The sequence below is a fragment of the Gasterosteus aculeatus genome, chromosome 4 (genome assembly GCF_964276395.1).
Source record: "Gasterosteus aculeatus chromosome 4, fGasAcu3.hap1.1, whole genome shotgun sequence".
Taxonomy (NCBI): Eukaryota; Metazoa; Chordata; class Actinopteri; order Perciformes; family Gasterosteidae; genus Gasterosteus; species Gasterosteus aculeatus.
In genome coordinates this window covers 10,220,226-10,235,766 of record NC_135691.1, presented here as the reverse complement: position 1 = coordinate 10,235,766, position 15,541 = coordinate 10,220,226, and the positions used below count along the sequence as shown (strand labels likewise).

The 15,541-nt window shown below is 40.8% G+C and overlaps 1 protein-coding gene across 25 annotated transcripts in view; it reads left to right on the top strand.

Annotated features, from left to right (window-relative positions):
* Window positions 1–15,541, top strand: part of LOC120817097 (protocadherin alpha-C2) — a 161,443-nt gene that overhangs the window by 48,030 nt on the left and 97,872 nt on the right. For 4 of the 25 annotated variants that reach the window (XM_040172922.2, XM_078101268.1, XM_078101266.1 and 1 more), the window contains exon 1: window positions 9,764–12,447. The exons of 13 other annotated variants lie outside the window; for them this stretch is intronic. In XM_040172922.2, coding sequence (XP_040028856.2) covers window positions 10,093–12,447 — 2,355 coding nt within the window. In that variant the 5' untranslated portion in view covers window positions 9,764–10,092. Of the gene's footprint in view, window positions 1–324; window positions 2,869–2,965; window positions 6,178–6,788; window positions 9,295–9,763; window positions 12,448–12,729; window positions 15,265–15,541 lie in introns of those variants that run through there. 8 more of the 25 variants (XM_078101281.1, XM_078101269.1, XM_078101263.1 and 5 more) reach the window with 5 other exon arrangements.

Sequence of the window (15,541 nt, the reverse complement as noted above, 5' to 3'; positions counted from 1 at the left end):
TGCTAATTACCCTTTTCATTTGAAAGGCATATGAATTCTATTTAAAAAAAAAAACTAAACCAAATAGATGTAACATCAGAATACTTTTAAGAAATATTGCCTTAATTAAAGGAGCACACTGTCGCAATTGATGTCAGTGGTGCTGAACATCTTTTGCTTCGTTTCCCGATCTAAACAACAAACGAATATTGGTTTAATGCGTAGTATATCTCTGACATTTCTGCAGTGAGAAATAAGATCACATGGTGTCAGTGTAACATGAAATCTCATCGTTACACGCGGGCTTTGCGTCATTGCTGATTGGTTCCACCTCCCGGCAACGTTCTCACTTCGATACGGACGGGATTGTGTTTTGTTGGATTGCGTTGTGTATTTTGCGTTTTTGGTTGGTTTACCACAATTTCTGGATATATCGGAAGTTAATCAATATGAAGAAATAGGGACGCGTTGGATCCCATCTTTACGTCGAAGCAGTGCTCCGTCTGCTCGATACGGATGTTTTGTCGTTTAGTCATGGAACAAAGAAGATACGAGGGACGAAAGGCGAAAGGATATTTGGTCATCTTGATGGTTGCTGTGCTTCTGTGGAGCGTGGCTGCGGCGCAAATAAGATATTCAATCCCTGAGGAAGTAAATGAAGGAACCGTGGTTGGAAATATAGCAAAGGATCTTGGATTGGATAAAAGCACACTAAAAGGAAGGAAGTATCGAATTGTTTCTAGTAATGCAGATCATCTTTTCCATGTGAATCAGAATGATGGTGTCCTGTATGTGAGCCAAAAGATTGACAGAGAAGAAATTTGCGCGATGACCACTACATGTTTCATTGATCTTAAAACAGTGCTAGAAGACCCTCTTGAGATGCATTATGTTGTAGTGGAGGTGCTGGACGTAAACGACCATTCGCCAAGTTTTCCGGAGAAACTGACAACGTTGGAGATGTCAGAATCTGTAGCGCCTGGAGCACGTATTCAACTAAACGCCGCGCATGATCAAGATAGCGGTTATTTGTCAGTGCAACACTATAAACTTAGTGAGAACAATCACTTTCGTTTGGAGGTTAAAGATAAAGGAGAAGATGGTAAAATACCAACATTAGTTGTTAAAAAATCTTTAGACAGAGAAACTGCAGGTAGCCATTCACTGGTACTGACTGCACAGGATGGCGGTAAACCTCCAAAATCTGGTGCAACGAACATTTTAGTAATTGTTTTAGATGTTAATGATAACACACCCGTTTTCTCGAAAGACGTTTATTCGGTAATGCTCAAAGAAAATGCTCCAGTAGGCACAACAGTCATACAGGTGAATGCAACTGATTTAGATGAAGGAACAAACGGCGAATTAGTTTACTCATTTACTAACGGTATCAATAAAAGGTTATTAAAACTATTTGATATGAATAACTTAACAGGTGAGATAATTGTTAAAGGTTTAATAGATTATGAGGAGAGGGACAAATATGAGATTGAAATTCAAGCATCAGATAAAGGTTTTGCTCCTCTGGTTACAGAAAAAAGCGTCATAATTAAAATAGTTGACATTAATGATAATGCCCCTGTAATTGAAGTTACTTCCTTTTCAAGTTCCATCCCTGAAGATGCCAGACCTGGAACTACAGTAGCCCTTATCAGTGTAAATGATTTGGACGCTGGCCTCAATGGAAAAATTATTTGCTCCATAGTTGAGGATGTTCCTTTCAATTTATCCCCATCTTTGCGAGACAGAATGTATTCATTAGTCACCAAATCAACCCTGGACCGAGAGAGCCAGTCACATTATGATGTCACAATTACAGCTAAAGATGCTGGACAACCTCCTTTATCCTCTCAAAAGACAATACGAGTTCTTATTAGAGATGTGAATGATAACAGACCAGAGTTTACAATGAGTCCGTATACTTTCTATATCACTGAAGCTAATAATCCAGGTGTCTCTGTGTTTTCTGTGAAAGCTTTTGACCTTGATGAGAATGACAATGCTCTTATATCCTATCATATTCTGAGAGATGGAAGTGAAGACAATAAAGTGGCTTCATTTATCAACATTAATTCTGAAAATGGAGATATTTTGGCTCTTAAAAGCTTTGACTTTGAAACCTTGAAAACGTTCCAGTTCCAAGTTGTCGCCACAGATTCTGGGACTCCATCAATAAGCAGCAACGTCACGGTGCACGTGTTCATTCTGGATCAGAACGACAACGCTCCGATCATCTTGTATCCTCTCAGCTCTAACGGTTCTGCTGAAGGTGTGGAGGAGATTCCCCGCAATGTGAACGCAGGACACTTGGTGACTAAAGTCAGAGCCTATGACGCTGATATAGGATATAACGGCTGGTTACTGTTTTCACTGCAGGAAGTTACTGACCACAGTCTCTTTGGGTTGGACCGCTATACAGGACAGATCAGAACACTTCGCTCGTTCACAGAGACGGACGAGGCTGAGCATAAACTGGTCATACTGGTGAAAGACAACGGGAACGTTTCACTCTCAGCAACAGCTACTGTGATTGTCAAAGTTGTGGAGGCCAAAGAGGCTTTTGCTTCTTCGGATGTTAAAAGTACAACAGATGACGAGGAGGAGAATAACGTGACTTTTTACCTGATGATAACTTTGGGCTCAGTTTCAACACTTTTTCTCATCAGTATCATCGTGCTGATTGCAATGCAGTGCTCTAAATCCACAGAGTATACTTCTAAATATCTACAAGAGACTAATTATGACGGGACACTGTGTCACAGCATCCAGTACAGATCTGGAGAGAAACGCTACATGTTAGTTGGACCCAGAATGAGTGTAGGATCTACTATAGTCCCGGGCAGCCATGCGAATACACTGATGCTCCCTGACAGGAGGACACATGGAGAGGTAAGACATGTTCAGATATTTATTTTCCCTTTCAAATAAAGTCAAAGGAATTATTTCGGCAGTATGCCTTTTAAAGAAATGTAAGTGTTGATATTAGAGTATTATTCAACAAACATTATTTGCAAACTTTTGCCTTTTCATTTCCATGTGTACACCAATAATGCAAGATATTGGAAATATTTTTATTACGGTTTTGAGAGAAAGTTTGCTATGACTTAATAATTATTCTAAATTGATCTGATTCGTGCTTTTGAAGATAGTTTGTAGTAGAATATGAATACTTGTCCCGCTAGTGGCCATCACTTCTTCCTGGTTCCCTGCTATTTTTTTCGAACATTGGACTCGTTGCCTACTCCTATGTTTGCATTGCGAAACTGATTCATGAATCAGTCTCACCATGTGTAGTTTTTTACAAAATCCAAGTTTTATGCACAACTGTTTCTGGATAAAAGTGGTCGATGGTTTTATTTCATATAACTTTATCAAATAAACTAAACAAATGTCACCATGGAAGCTTGCGCTCTAGATTTTTGAAAATGTTTGCTTTCTACTTTTTTAGGAGCAGGTTTCGTGTTTAGAGATAGCAACAATTCACGTTGTGCTCAGTAGTCATTCTACTGTATGTTCTACAAAAACTATCGATCATTAAAATACAGTTCTATTGGCTTTACATTTTTTTGTAGTGAGAATTTAGATCGCATGGTGTCAGTGTACAGGAAGAGTCTGGATTGCAGGATCAAATCCGCGCATTTTGGATCCACCCCTTGTGAATTCTTTAGCTGGATATGAAACGGATCGTTTATCAGTTGACGGCTGCCTTTGGAAATACTTCCCTCGTGTCCGTCGTTGTAATACGACAATGAATATTTTCAAACCTTGAAGAGTTTAATTCCGTCACTATGAAACTCTTAATGTTTTGGTGACAGACTACTGGTGATTTCGGAAACAACCATGGAACAAAGACGCTACGAGGAACGAAGGGCAAGAGGATTTTTTGTCGGCTGCGCGGTTGCTGTGCTTTTGTGGAACGTGGCTTCGGCGCAAATACGATATTCCATCTCTGAGGAAGTAAACGACGGAACTGTGGTTGGAAATATAGCGAAGGACCTGGGTTTGGATAAAAGCACGTTGAAAACCAGAAAGTATCGGATTGTTTCTAGTAATGTAGATCCTCTTTTCCACGCGAATCCCGATGATGGTGTCCTGTATGTCAGCCGAAACATTGACAGAGAAGAGGTTTGCGCTCAGAGCAGTGCGTGTTTAATAAATCTGAAAACGGTACTAGAAAATCCTCTTGAGGTGCATTATGTTGTAGTGGAGGTGCTGGATATAAACGACCACTCTCCCAGTTTTACGGAGAAAGAGAAACGTTTGGAAATTTCGGAGTCTGTGTTACCAGGCGCTCGGTTTCAGCTGAAACCCTCCCGAGATCAAGACAGTGGTCATTTTTCAGTGCAGCAATACAAACTCAGTCAAAATGATCATTTCCGTTTGGAAGTTAGGGATAAAGGAGCAGACGGTAAAATACCAATTTTGGTTTTGCATAAATCGTTAGATAGGGAAGCAGCAGGAACTGAATCATTAGTGCTGACTGCACTGGATGGAGGTAAACCTCCGAAAACTGGTAATATGACTATTGTAGTGAACGTTTTGGATGTGAATGACAACACACCTATTTTCTCTAAAGACGTTTATTCTGTTACGCTTTCTGAAAATGCTCCAATAGGCACAACAGTAGTACAGGTAAATGCAACTGATTTAGATGAAGGTAAAAATGGGGAAGTGTATTACTCATTTGGTAACAGTGTGAGTAATGAACTATTTACACTTTTTGATATTAATACAGCAACAGGTGAGATCTGTGTTAAAGGTCTGATAGATTATGAGAAAAGAGAGAAGTATGAAATCGAAATTGAAGCATCAGATAAAGGTTTGGCTCCGCTAACTACAGAGAAAAGCGTCATAATTAAAATAGTTGACCTGAATGACAACACACCAGTAATTGAAGTTACCTCATTTTCAAGTTCAATTCCTGAAGATTCCAGACCTGGAACTACAGTAGCCCTTATCAGTGTAAATGATTTGGACTCTGGTCTCAATGGACAAGTAATTTGCTCAATAGGTGGGGTTAGTCCATTTGCTTTATCACCATCTTTAGAAGACAAAATGTATTCATTGGTCACAAAGTCCCCTCTGGACCGAGAGAAACAGTCACATTATGATTTGACAATTACTGCTAAAGACGCTGGACAACCTGCATTATCATTTGAAAAGACAATAAGCGTCAGGGTGTCAGATGTTAATGACAACAGTCCAAAATTTTCACTGAGTCCCTATACTTTTTATGTCCCTGAAGCTAATGAGCCAGGTGCCTCCCTGTTTTCTGTTAGTGCTTTTGATCGTGATGAGACAGATAATGCTCTTATATCTTATCATATCCTCAGAGATGGAAGTGAAAATGACAAAGTCACTTCATTTCTCAACATCGATGCACAAAATGGAGATATCTTAGCTCTAAAAAGTTTTGACTTTGAAACCCTGAAAACGTTCCAGTTCCAAGTTGTCGCCACAGATTCTGGGACTCCGTCACTGAGCAGCAACGTCACGGTGCACGTGTTCATTCTGGATCAGAACGACAACGCTCCGATCATCTTGTATCCTCTCAGCTCTAACGGTTCTGCTGAAGGTGTGGAGGAGATTCCCCACAATGTGAACGCAGGACACTTGGTGACTAAAGTCAGAGCCTATGACGCTGATATAGGATATAACGGCTGGTTACTGTTTTCACTGCAGGAAGTTACTGACCACAGTCTCTTTGGGTTGGACCGCTATACAGGACAGATCAGAACACTTCGCTCGTTCACAGAGACGGACGAGGCTGAGCATAAACTGGTCATACTGGTGAAAGACAACGGGAACGTTTCACTCTCAGCAACAGCTACTGTGATTGTCAAAGTTGTGGAGCCCAAAGAGGCTTTTGCTGCTTCTGATGTTAAAAGTGCAACAAATGACGAGGAGGAGAATAACGTGACTTTTTACCTGATGATAACTTTGGGCTCAGTTTCAACACTTTTTCTCATCAGTATCATCGTGCTGATTGCAATGCAGTGCTCTAAATCCACAGAGTATACTTCTAAATATCTACAAGAGACTAATTATGACGGGACACTGTGTCACAGCATCCAGTACAGATCTGGAGAGAAACGCTACATGTTGGTTGGACCCAGAATGAGTTTAGGATCTACTATAGTACCGGGAAGCCATGCAAACACACTGATGCTACCAGATAGGAGTCAGACATCTGGAGAGGTAAGACATATTTGGTGAAAAGCTTGGCTTTATTCTACAGGAAGTGTTGTATAAACATATATGATACATCTATTCATTGCATGTTGTATAGTTTTGAGTAGGACACCTCAACTTGAAACAGCTTTCATTCATGGCAAATTGGATATAATTTCATTCATGAGTTTTTGGTTGCTTTCATAACCTGTCGGTCGCTGTCCATAGGACTGACATTTTCTGCCCTAATTTGCAGTTACAATACCTTGTTAAAAAACAAGTCAAACCAATAATCTGTTAAAGGCAATTCACACACTTTTAACGTTTCAACAGTATTTGAAATAGTTGTGAGCTTCAAACATTTGGGTGGATGTGTCCTCCTCAATTCAAGAGCTATTTAAATTTTGTATTTGCTCTTTAAAAGGCAATCTCAACACATAGGAACACAGTATGAACATAATACGTTGTCATTGGCCATTTAAACATGTTACATCGTCAATGGCAACGTCCTATATTTATATTTATTATTTTCTTGCAGTGAGAAATGAAATCACACGGTGTCAGTGTGTTAGCAGAATAACGGCTTTAACTTGATTTTTGGTTCCACCCATTTCTTGCGCTCTCGACGAAGGCAGAATTGCTTGGCTGCCTGCTGCCGTCTTTATTCGTTTGTGTTTATTCATTTTCAACTCAATAAGGGCGATTTCACGTTCTTTGATGTTTTGGATCAGTTGCTTACAGCAGGGTTATTCTCTCCTGTGAGGAATCCTGAAGTGTTTTTTTGGAATCATGGAAAAAAGAGGACGCAACGCAACAAGGGCAAGAAGAGAGTGGGTAGGCTGCGTGGTTGCTGCGCTTTTGTGGACCGTGGCCACAGCGCAAATACGCTATTCAATCTCTGAAGAAGTTAACGAAGGAACTGTGGTTGGAAACATTGCAAAGGATTTGGGGTTAGATAAAGGTACGTTGATAGACAGGACGTACCGGATTGTTTCTAGTACTACGGAACCCCTTTTTCATGTTAATCAGAATGACGGCATTCTGTATGTGAGCAGAAAGATCGACAGGGAAGAGGTGTGCGAAAGAAGCTCTACCTGTTTGATAAATCTCAAAACTGTGCTAGAAAATCCATTGGAGGTGCATTACGTCGGAGTAGAAATTCTCGATATAAATGACCATTCTCCAAGATTTCTAGACGAAGAAAAAACGCTGGAGATTTCCGAATCTGTTTTGCCCGGAGCACGTATCCCGCTACAAGCAGCGCGAGATCCCGACGGCGGTCTTTTCGCTGTTCAACATTATACACTCAGCTCCAACGACCACTTTCGTTTGGAAATTAAGGACAAGGGAGAAGATGGTAAAATACCAATATTGACTGTTCAAAAGCCTTTGGATAGGGAATCAGAAGGACACCACTCATTAGTCCTAACCGCACTGGATGGAGGAAAACCTCCCAAATCTGGCGACATGAGTATTCTGGTAAATGTTTTGGACGTCAATGATAACGCACCTGTTTTTACTCAAGACATTTACTCTGTGATGCTTGATGAAAATGCCCCAGTAGGAGCAATAGTCTTGCAATTAAATGCAACTGATTTAGATGAAGGACAAAACGGAGATGTAGTTTATTCATTCAGCAACAGTGTGAGTCGTAGATTGTTACGCCTCTTTGATATTAATCCATCAACGGGGGAAATCATTGTAAAAGATGCAATAGACTATGAAGAAAAGAACAAATATGAGATTGAAATTCAAGCATCAGATAAAGGCCTGGCTCCACTGGCTACACAAAAAAGTGTCATTATCAAGATAGTTGACGTGAATGACAACGCGCCTGAGATTGAAGTTACTTCTTTTTCAAACTCCATCCCTGAAGATTCCAGACCTGGAACTACCGTTGCACTTATTAGTGTAAATGACTGGGACTCTGGTCTAAATGGAAAGGTAACTTGTTCCATGAAAGAGGAGGTACCATTTACTTTGTCACCATCTTTACAAGACAAAATGTATGCTTTAGTAACAAAGTCTCTTGTGAACAGAGAGACACAGTCACATTATGATTTAACAATTATTGCTAAAGACGCTGGACAACCTCCGTTATCCTCTGAAAAGACAATAAGCGTTGTTGTTAGAGATGTGAATGACAACATTCCAGAATTTTCAATCAGTCCTTATACGTTCTATGTCAGGGAAGCTAATGAGCCAGGTAGCCCTTTGTTTTCTGTTACAGCTTTTGATCGTGATGAGAATGACAATGCTCTTATATCCTATCATATTCTCAGAGATAAAAGAATAGATAATCAAGTAACTTCATTTCTCAACATAAATAGTGAGAATGGTAATATTTTGGCACTAAAAAGTTTTGACTTTGAAACCCTGAAAACGTTCCAGTTTCAAGTTGTCGCCACAGATTCTGGGACTCCGTCACTGAGCAGCAACGTCACGGTGCACGTGTTCATTCTGGATCAGAACGACAACGCTCCGGTCATCTTGTATCCTCTCAGCTCTAACGGTTCTGCTGAAGGTGTGGAGGAGATTCCCCGCAATGTGAACACAGGACACTTGGTGACTAAAGTCAGAGCCTATGACGCTGATATAGGATATAACGGCTGGTTACTGTTTTCACTGCAGGAAGTTACTGACCACAGTCTCTTTGGGTTGGACCGCTATACAGGACAGATCAGAACACTTCGCTCGTTCACAGAGACGGACGAGGCTGAGCATAAACTGGTCATTCTGGTGAAAGACAACGGGAACGTTTCACTCTCAGCAACAGCTACTGTGATTGTCAAAGTTGTGGAGCCCAAAGAGGCTTTTGCTGCTTCGGATGTTAAAAGTGCAACAGATGACGAGGCGGATAATAACGTGACTTTTTACCTGATGATAACTTTGGGCTCAGTTTCAACACTTTTTCTCATCAGTATCATCGTGCTGATTGCAATGCAGTGCTCTAAATCCACAGAGTATACTTCTAAATATCTCCAAGAGACTAATTACGACGGGACACTGTGTCACAGCATCCAGTACAGATCTGGAGAGAAGCGCTACATGTTAGTTGGACCCAGAATGAGTATAGGATCTACTATTGTCCCGGGCAGCCATGCAAACACACTGATGCTCCCTGACAGGAGGACACATGGAGAGGTAAGATACATTGCTATTATCTATAGTATAATAACCTCATTTAATTTGAAGAAGAAATTACATACTTCCGTGGTTACACACATTGAAATATAATGATAAATTCACGTCAGCCATTTTGGTGCCATTAACTTACGTTACAGTCAAATGTCTTCATAGAATAAATATATCCTGGTGTTTAAAAACAGGATATGCGATTCGACTCGATAACATTAAGATATATTTCTTCATGGAAACGTCCTTTATCCTGTTGTTCAATCGAACCTTTGAATAGTGTCCACTCTATTCCGCCACGTCAGAATGCGCTGCCGCTGTCCGTGGTGCTGAAGCTTTGTTGCGGAGTTTTTTTATATAATTTTTATATAATCATATATTTCTGATAAATACGGATTTCTTAGATCAGATTATTAAAGTAAATGCTTTTTCAAGTAGGCACGTCTTGTGACTGAAAGAAATGTAATTATTGCAAATCTCTCCTCATTGTTCGTCTCTGGGCTTCGTTGACGCATCATATTTCTATGCTACAATGTTTTTTGATCAAAATGTTTTGCAATAACATGTTGGATCGCATGGTGTCGGTATAATAGCAAAGTGTTTGCCCAAAGCTTTTCGTCATCACCGTTAGGTCCAATCATGCAGTTTGTCATTGAGGTGTAAGGGCTTCAACACAGAATTAGCGCTGTTCAATTCCAAGGAGTGTATCGGTGAAACAACGCAGTTTGCAAAGGAATACGAATGATTTTATGTCTTAACCATTGAAGTAAAGATACCGGAATTATTTTTTTTCTCCTTTTTTACATTATGGAACAAAGCGGACGCCAGCCGTGGAACGAACGATGGAGATGCGTTGCCTACATGTTGGTTTTGGTAACGTTTTGGAGCAAAGCCTCGGCTCAGATCAGATATTCGATCTCGGAGGAGCTGAAAGAAGGAAGTGTTGTTGGAAATATTGCAAAAGACTTGGGAATGGATAAGGTTACACTGAAAGATAGAGAATATCGCATTGTTGGTGGTTCGACGGAACCTCTTTTTCGTTTGAATCCGGACGACGGCATTCTGTATGTCAGCCGGAAAGTGGACAGGGAAGACATATGTGAACGAAGTAAGGCGTGCATAATCAACCTTAAAACCGTGTTAGAAAATCCTCTGGAAATCCATTACGTGGCCATTGAGGTGCTGGATGTAAACGACCACTCCCCCGTCTTTCCTGAGAAAGAGAAGCGACTCGAAATATTTGAATCGACGTTACCGGGAGCAAAATTCCAGCTCCAACCTGCGCGCGACCCCGACGGGGCTCAGTTTACCGTTCAGCAGTATACACTCAGCCAGAATGATCACTTTCGTTTGGAGGTTAAGGAGAGGGGTGAAGACCGCAAGTTGCCCTTCCTGATATTAAAGAAGCAGTTAGATAGAGAGACTTCGATAGAACACAAGCTTTTGCTCACAGCTGTTGACGGCGGGAGGCCGGCGAGGTCTGGAACATCAATGATATTAATTGAAGTGCTTGATGTTAATGACAATTCACCTGTTTTTACAAAAGATGTATATTCTGCTATTCTTTACGAAAACGCAGATCCAGGTACTTTAGTTATTCAGGTTAATGCAACTGATTTGGATGAGGGTGCAAACGGTGAAATGGTTTTCTCATTTGGTAAAGATGTAGATTTACATTTACAAAAACTTTTTAGCATTGACCCACGGACAGGAGATATTAAAGTTACCGGTGTGATTGATTTTGAAGAAAACGAAAACTATGAAATTGACATTCAAGTTTCAGATAAGGGAACTGTCCCTTTATCCACAGACAGAACTGTGATAATCAAGGTTATTGACCTTAATGATAATCCCCCAGAGATTGAAATTACTTCATTTTCCAAATCAGTTCTTGAAGATTCTAGAATTGGAACAACTGTGGCTTTAATCAGTGTTCATGATTTGGATTCAGGCCCCAATGGGCAGGTTTCCTGCTTAATACGTGAGAATGTCCCTTTTTCTATTTCTCCATCCATGCAAGAAAATATGTACGCGATAGTGACGAAATCACCACTGGACAGAGAAGAAAAACACATTCATGACATGACAATCATTGCAAAAGATGGTGGTGAACCGTCGTTCTCATCTGAAAAAAAAATAAATGTTGTTGTATCAGACGTAAACGACAACAGACCTCAGTTTACACTGAGCCCATATACGTTATATATAACTGAAAACAATAACCCAGTAGCACCAGTATTTAAAGTGAGTGCATCTGACCTTGACGATAGTGACAATGCGCAAATTTCATATCATATCCCAAGGGACAGCAGTAGAGATAATTTAGGTCTGTTTTTGAGCATCAACTCAGAAAATGGAGATATTTTGGCTCTTAAAATTTTTGACTTTGAAACCTTGAAAAAGTTCCAGTTCCAAGTTGTCGCCACAGATTCTGGGACTCCGTCACTGAGCAGCAACGTCACGGTGCACGTGTTCATTCTGGATCAGAACGACAACGCTCCGATCATCTTGTATCCTCTCAGCTCTAACGGTTCTGCTGAAGGTGTGGAGGAGATTCCCCGCAATGTGAACGCAGGACACTTGGTGACTAAAGTCAGAGCCTATGACGCTGATATAGGATATAACGGCTGGTTACTGTTTTCACTGCAGGAAGTTACTGACCTCAGTCTCTTTGGGTTGGACCGCTATACAGGACAGATCAGAACACTTCGCTCGTTCACAGAGACGGACGAGGCTGAGCATAAACTGGTCATACTGGTGAAAGACAACGGGAACGTTTCACTCTCAGCAACAGCTACTGTGATTGTCAAAGTTGTGGAGCCCAAAGAGGCTTTTGCTGCTTCTGATGTTAAAAGTGCAACAAATGACGAGGAGGATAATAACGTGACTTTTTACCTGATGATAACTTTGGGCTCAGTTTCAACACTTTTTCTCATCAGTATCATCGTGCTGATTGCAATGCAGTGCTCTAAATCCACAGAGTATACTTCTAAATATCTACAAGAGACTAATTATGACGGGACACTGTGTCACAGCATCCACTACAGATCTGGAGAGAAACGCTACATGTTAGTTGGACCCAGAATGAGTATAGGATCTACTATAGTCCCGGGAAGCCATGCGAATACACTGATGCTCCCTGATAGGAGGACAGCTGGGGAGGTAAGCACAACGCTATTGCTAATTAATTTATTCATGTACCTATTCATCAATATATTTTTTTATCCAACATATTGTGAATATCAGCATTACGTGGAATCATGTTTATTGCCTGTCCATTCCACATCGTTTAAAATGAAATGGAATTCGACTTATGCTCTCAGCAGGGAACATGTTTAATCACTGCAGGCCACTTAATATGTTTAAAGAGTGTATGCATTGTTGTGTCAGTTCGCATGGTGTCACTGCTTTTGAACGCAAATGACTCCCGGTTGAACAACCTCTACGTCACTTCGGTGCAATTTCTCGTTCGGGTGCGCTTGTGATTCGGGAAGAACGGCTTCACATTTTGCACTCGTTCTCCAACAAATGCCACCCATTGGCATCATTTTTTTAAAATGTGTGTTCCCGTATAGAACCACATTTTAATTCAACACTTTTTTCCCCTTTTTTTTAATATTTCCACCAAATATGGCACGACGAGGATCCATAGCGGGTCGGGAGTGCCATTTTTTTTTAATTCTTTGTTTGATTCTCACTTGTAATATTGCTTCGGCACAGCTACGATACTCGGTTCCCGAGGAGCTCACGGTGGGTGCTGTTGTTGGGAATATCGGTAAAGATTTGGGACTGGATGCCGGTGCTTTGAATGCTAGAGGATTTCGTATCGTGTCCGGATCGACCGAACCCTTGTTCCAACTGAACAGTGACGGCATCTTGCATGCTTACCGAAAAATTGACAGAGAGGAAGTATGCGAAAGGATCAGCACCTGCATTATCAATATAAAGACTGTGTTGGAGAATCCGTTAGAGGTACATTACGTGGCTATAGAGATTTTGGACGTGAACGACCACTCCCCCACCTTCTCTGACAATGACACGCATTTAGAGATATCAGAGTCTGCGTTACCCGGGACGCGATTTCAACTGCAAGGTGCCCACGATCCAGACAGTGACATGTATTCCATCCAGCTGTACAAACTCAGTCAAAATGACCATTTTCGCCTGGAGGTTAAAGATAGTGGAGAGGACGGAAAAATTCCTGTTTTGTATTTACATAAACCTCTGGATAAGGAAACTGCAAGGAGTCATATGTTACTGCTGACTGCCGTTGATGGAGGAAAACCTGCTCGGTCCGGAAGCCTGAGAATCATCGTTCATGTTTTAGATGTAAATGATAATATGCCGATTTTTGGAAAAGACTCTTATACTGCGGTGCTGGATGAAAATTCCCCAATTGGCACAACTATCATGCAAGTAAACGCCACTGATTTAGATGATGGCTTAAATGGGGAGGTGGTTTATTCTTTCGGCAATAATGTAAATAATAAATTACGCAAACTTTTTGAGGTGGACACCAATACTGGTGAAATAATTGTTAAAGGACTGATAGATTTTGAAGCAAAAGACAGGTATGCAATTAACATTAAAGCTTCGGACAAAGGAACAGTCCCACTAGCAACAGAAAAAAGTGTTGTAATAACCATAGCTGACCTGAATGACAACGCACCTGAGATTGAGGTGACATCCTTTTCAAGTGCAATTCCCGAGGACTCTAAACCTGGGACAACAGTTGCACTGATAAGTGTAAATGACAATGATTCAGGTTTAAATGGGAAGGTGATCTGTTATATCAGTGAGGATGTTCCTTTCACATTAACACCCTCTTTGCAAGACAATATGTATTCATTAGTTACCAAATCGCTGCTGGATAGAGAGCATCAGTCCAGGTATGATGTTACAATCACTGCTAAAGATGCTGGTGAAGAACCATTGTCATCTAATAAGAAAATAAGTGTCACTGTATCAGATGTGAATGATAACAGTCCAGAGTTTTCAACAAATCCTTACACTTTTTATGTTATTGAGAACAATGTTGCAGGAGTATCATTATTTTCAGTGAGTGCTCATGATTTTGATGAGGGTGATAATAATCTCATATCATACAGCATTGTAAGAAATGGTAATGAAAACAAAAAAATGACATCTTTTCTCAACATTAACTCAGAAAATGGAGATATTTTGGCTCTTAAAAATTTTGACTTTGAAACCTTGAAAACGTTCCAGTTCCAAGTTGTCGCCACAGATTCTGGGACTCCGTCACTGAGCAGCAACGTCACGGTGCACGTGTTCATTCTGGATCAGAACGACAACGCTCCGATCATCTTGTATCCTCTCAGCTCTAACGGTTCTGCTGAAGGTGTGGAGGAGATTCCCCGCAATGTGAACGCAGGACACTTGGTGACTAAAGTCAGAGCCTATGACGCTGATATAGGATATAACGGCTGGTTACTGTTTTCACTGCAGGAAGTTACTGACCACAGTCTCTTTGGGTTGGACCGCTATACAGGACAGATCAGAACACTTCGCTCGTTCACAGAGACGGACGAAGCTGAGCATAAACTGGTCATACTGGTGAAAGACAACGGGAACGTTTCACTCTCAGCAACAGCTACTGTGATTGTCAAAGTTGTGGAGCCCAAAGAGGCTTTTGCTGCTTCTGATGTTAAAAGTGCAACAAATGACGAGGAGGAGAATAACGTGACTTTTTACCTGATGATAACTTTGGGCTCAGTTTCAACACTTTTTCTCATCAGTATCATCGTGCTGATTGCAATGCAGTGCTCTAAATCCACAGAGTATACTTCTAAATATCTACAAGAGACTAATTATGACGGGACACTGTGTCACAGCATCCAGTACAGATCTGGAGAGAAACGCTACATGTTAGTTGGACCCAGAATGAGTATAGGATCTACTATAGTCCCGGGAAGCCATGCAAACACACTGATGCTCCCTGACAGGAGGACACAAGGAGAGGTAAGAAAGATCACAGAATCTCGATACTTATTCGGAACAGTTGAATGAAAACTGAACATGGCCATATAATCTTACAATATAGGCGTTATGTTACTTTTAAGTTAAATTGTAAATGGACTATACCTGTTTTGACTTTTTCTATTCTTTCGACCACTGAAAGCGTTTAAACACTAAATGTCATTTACTCCTATACTGGTGTCGCATACAGTGCTATCTGTCCATCAGTAAACTTCACACACAGCAATGTCACAGCTACGCTAAGTGTCCCCTGAGTTGG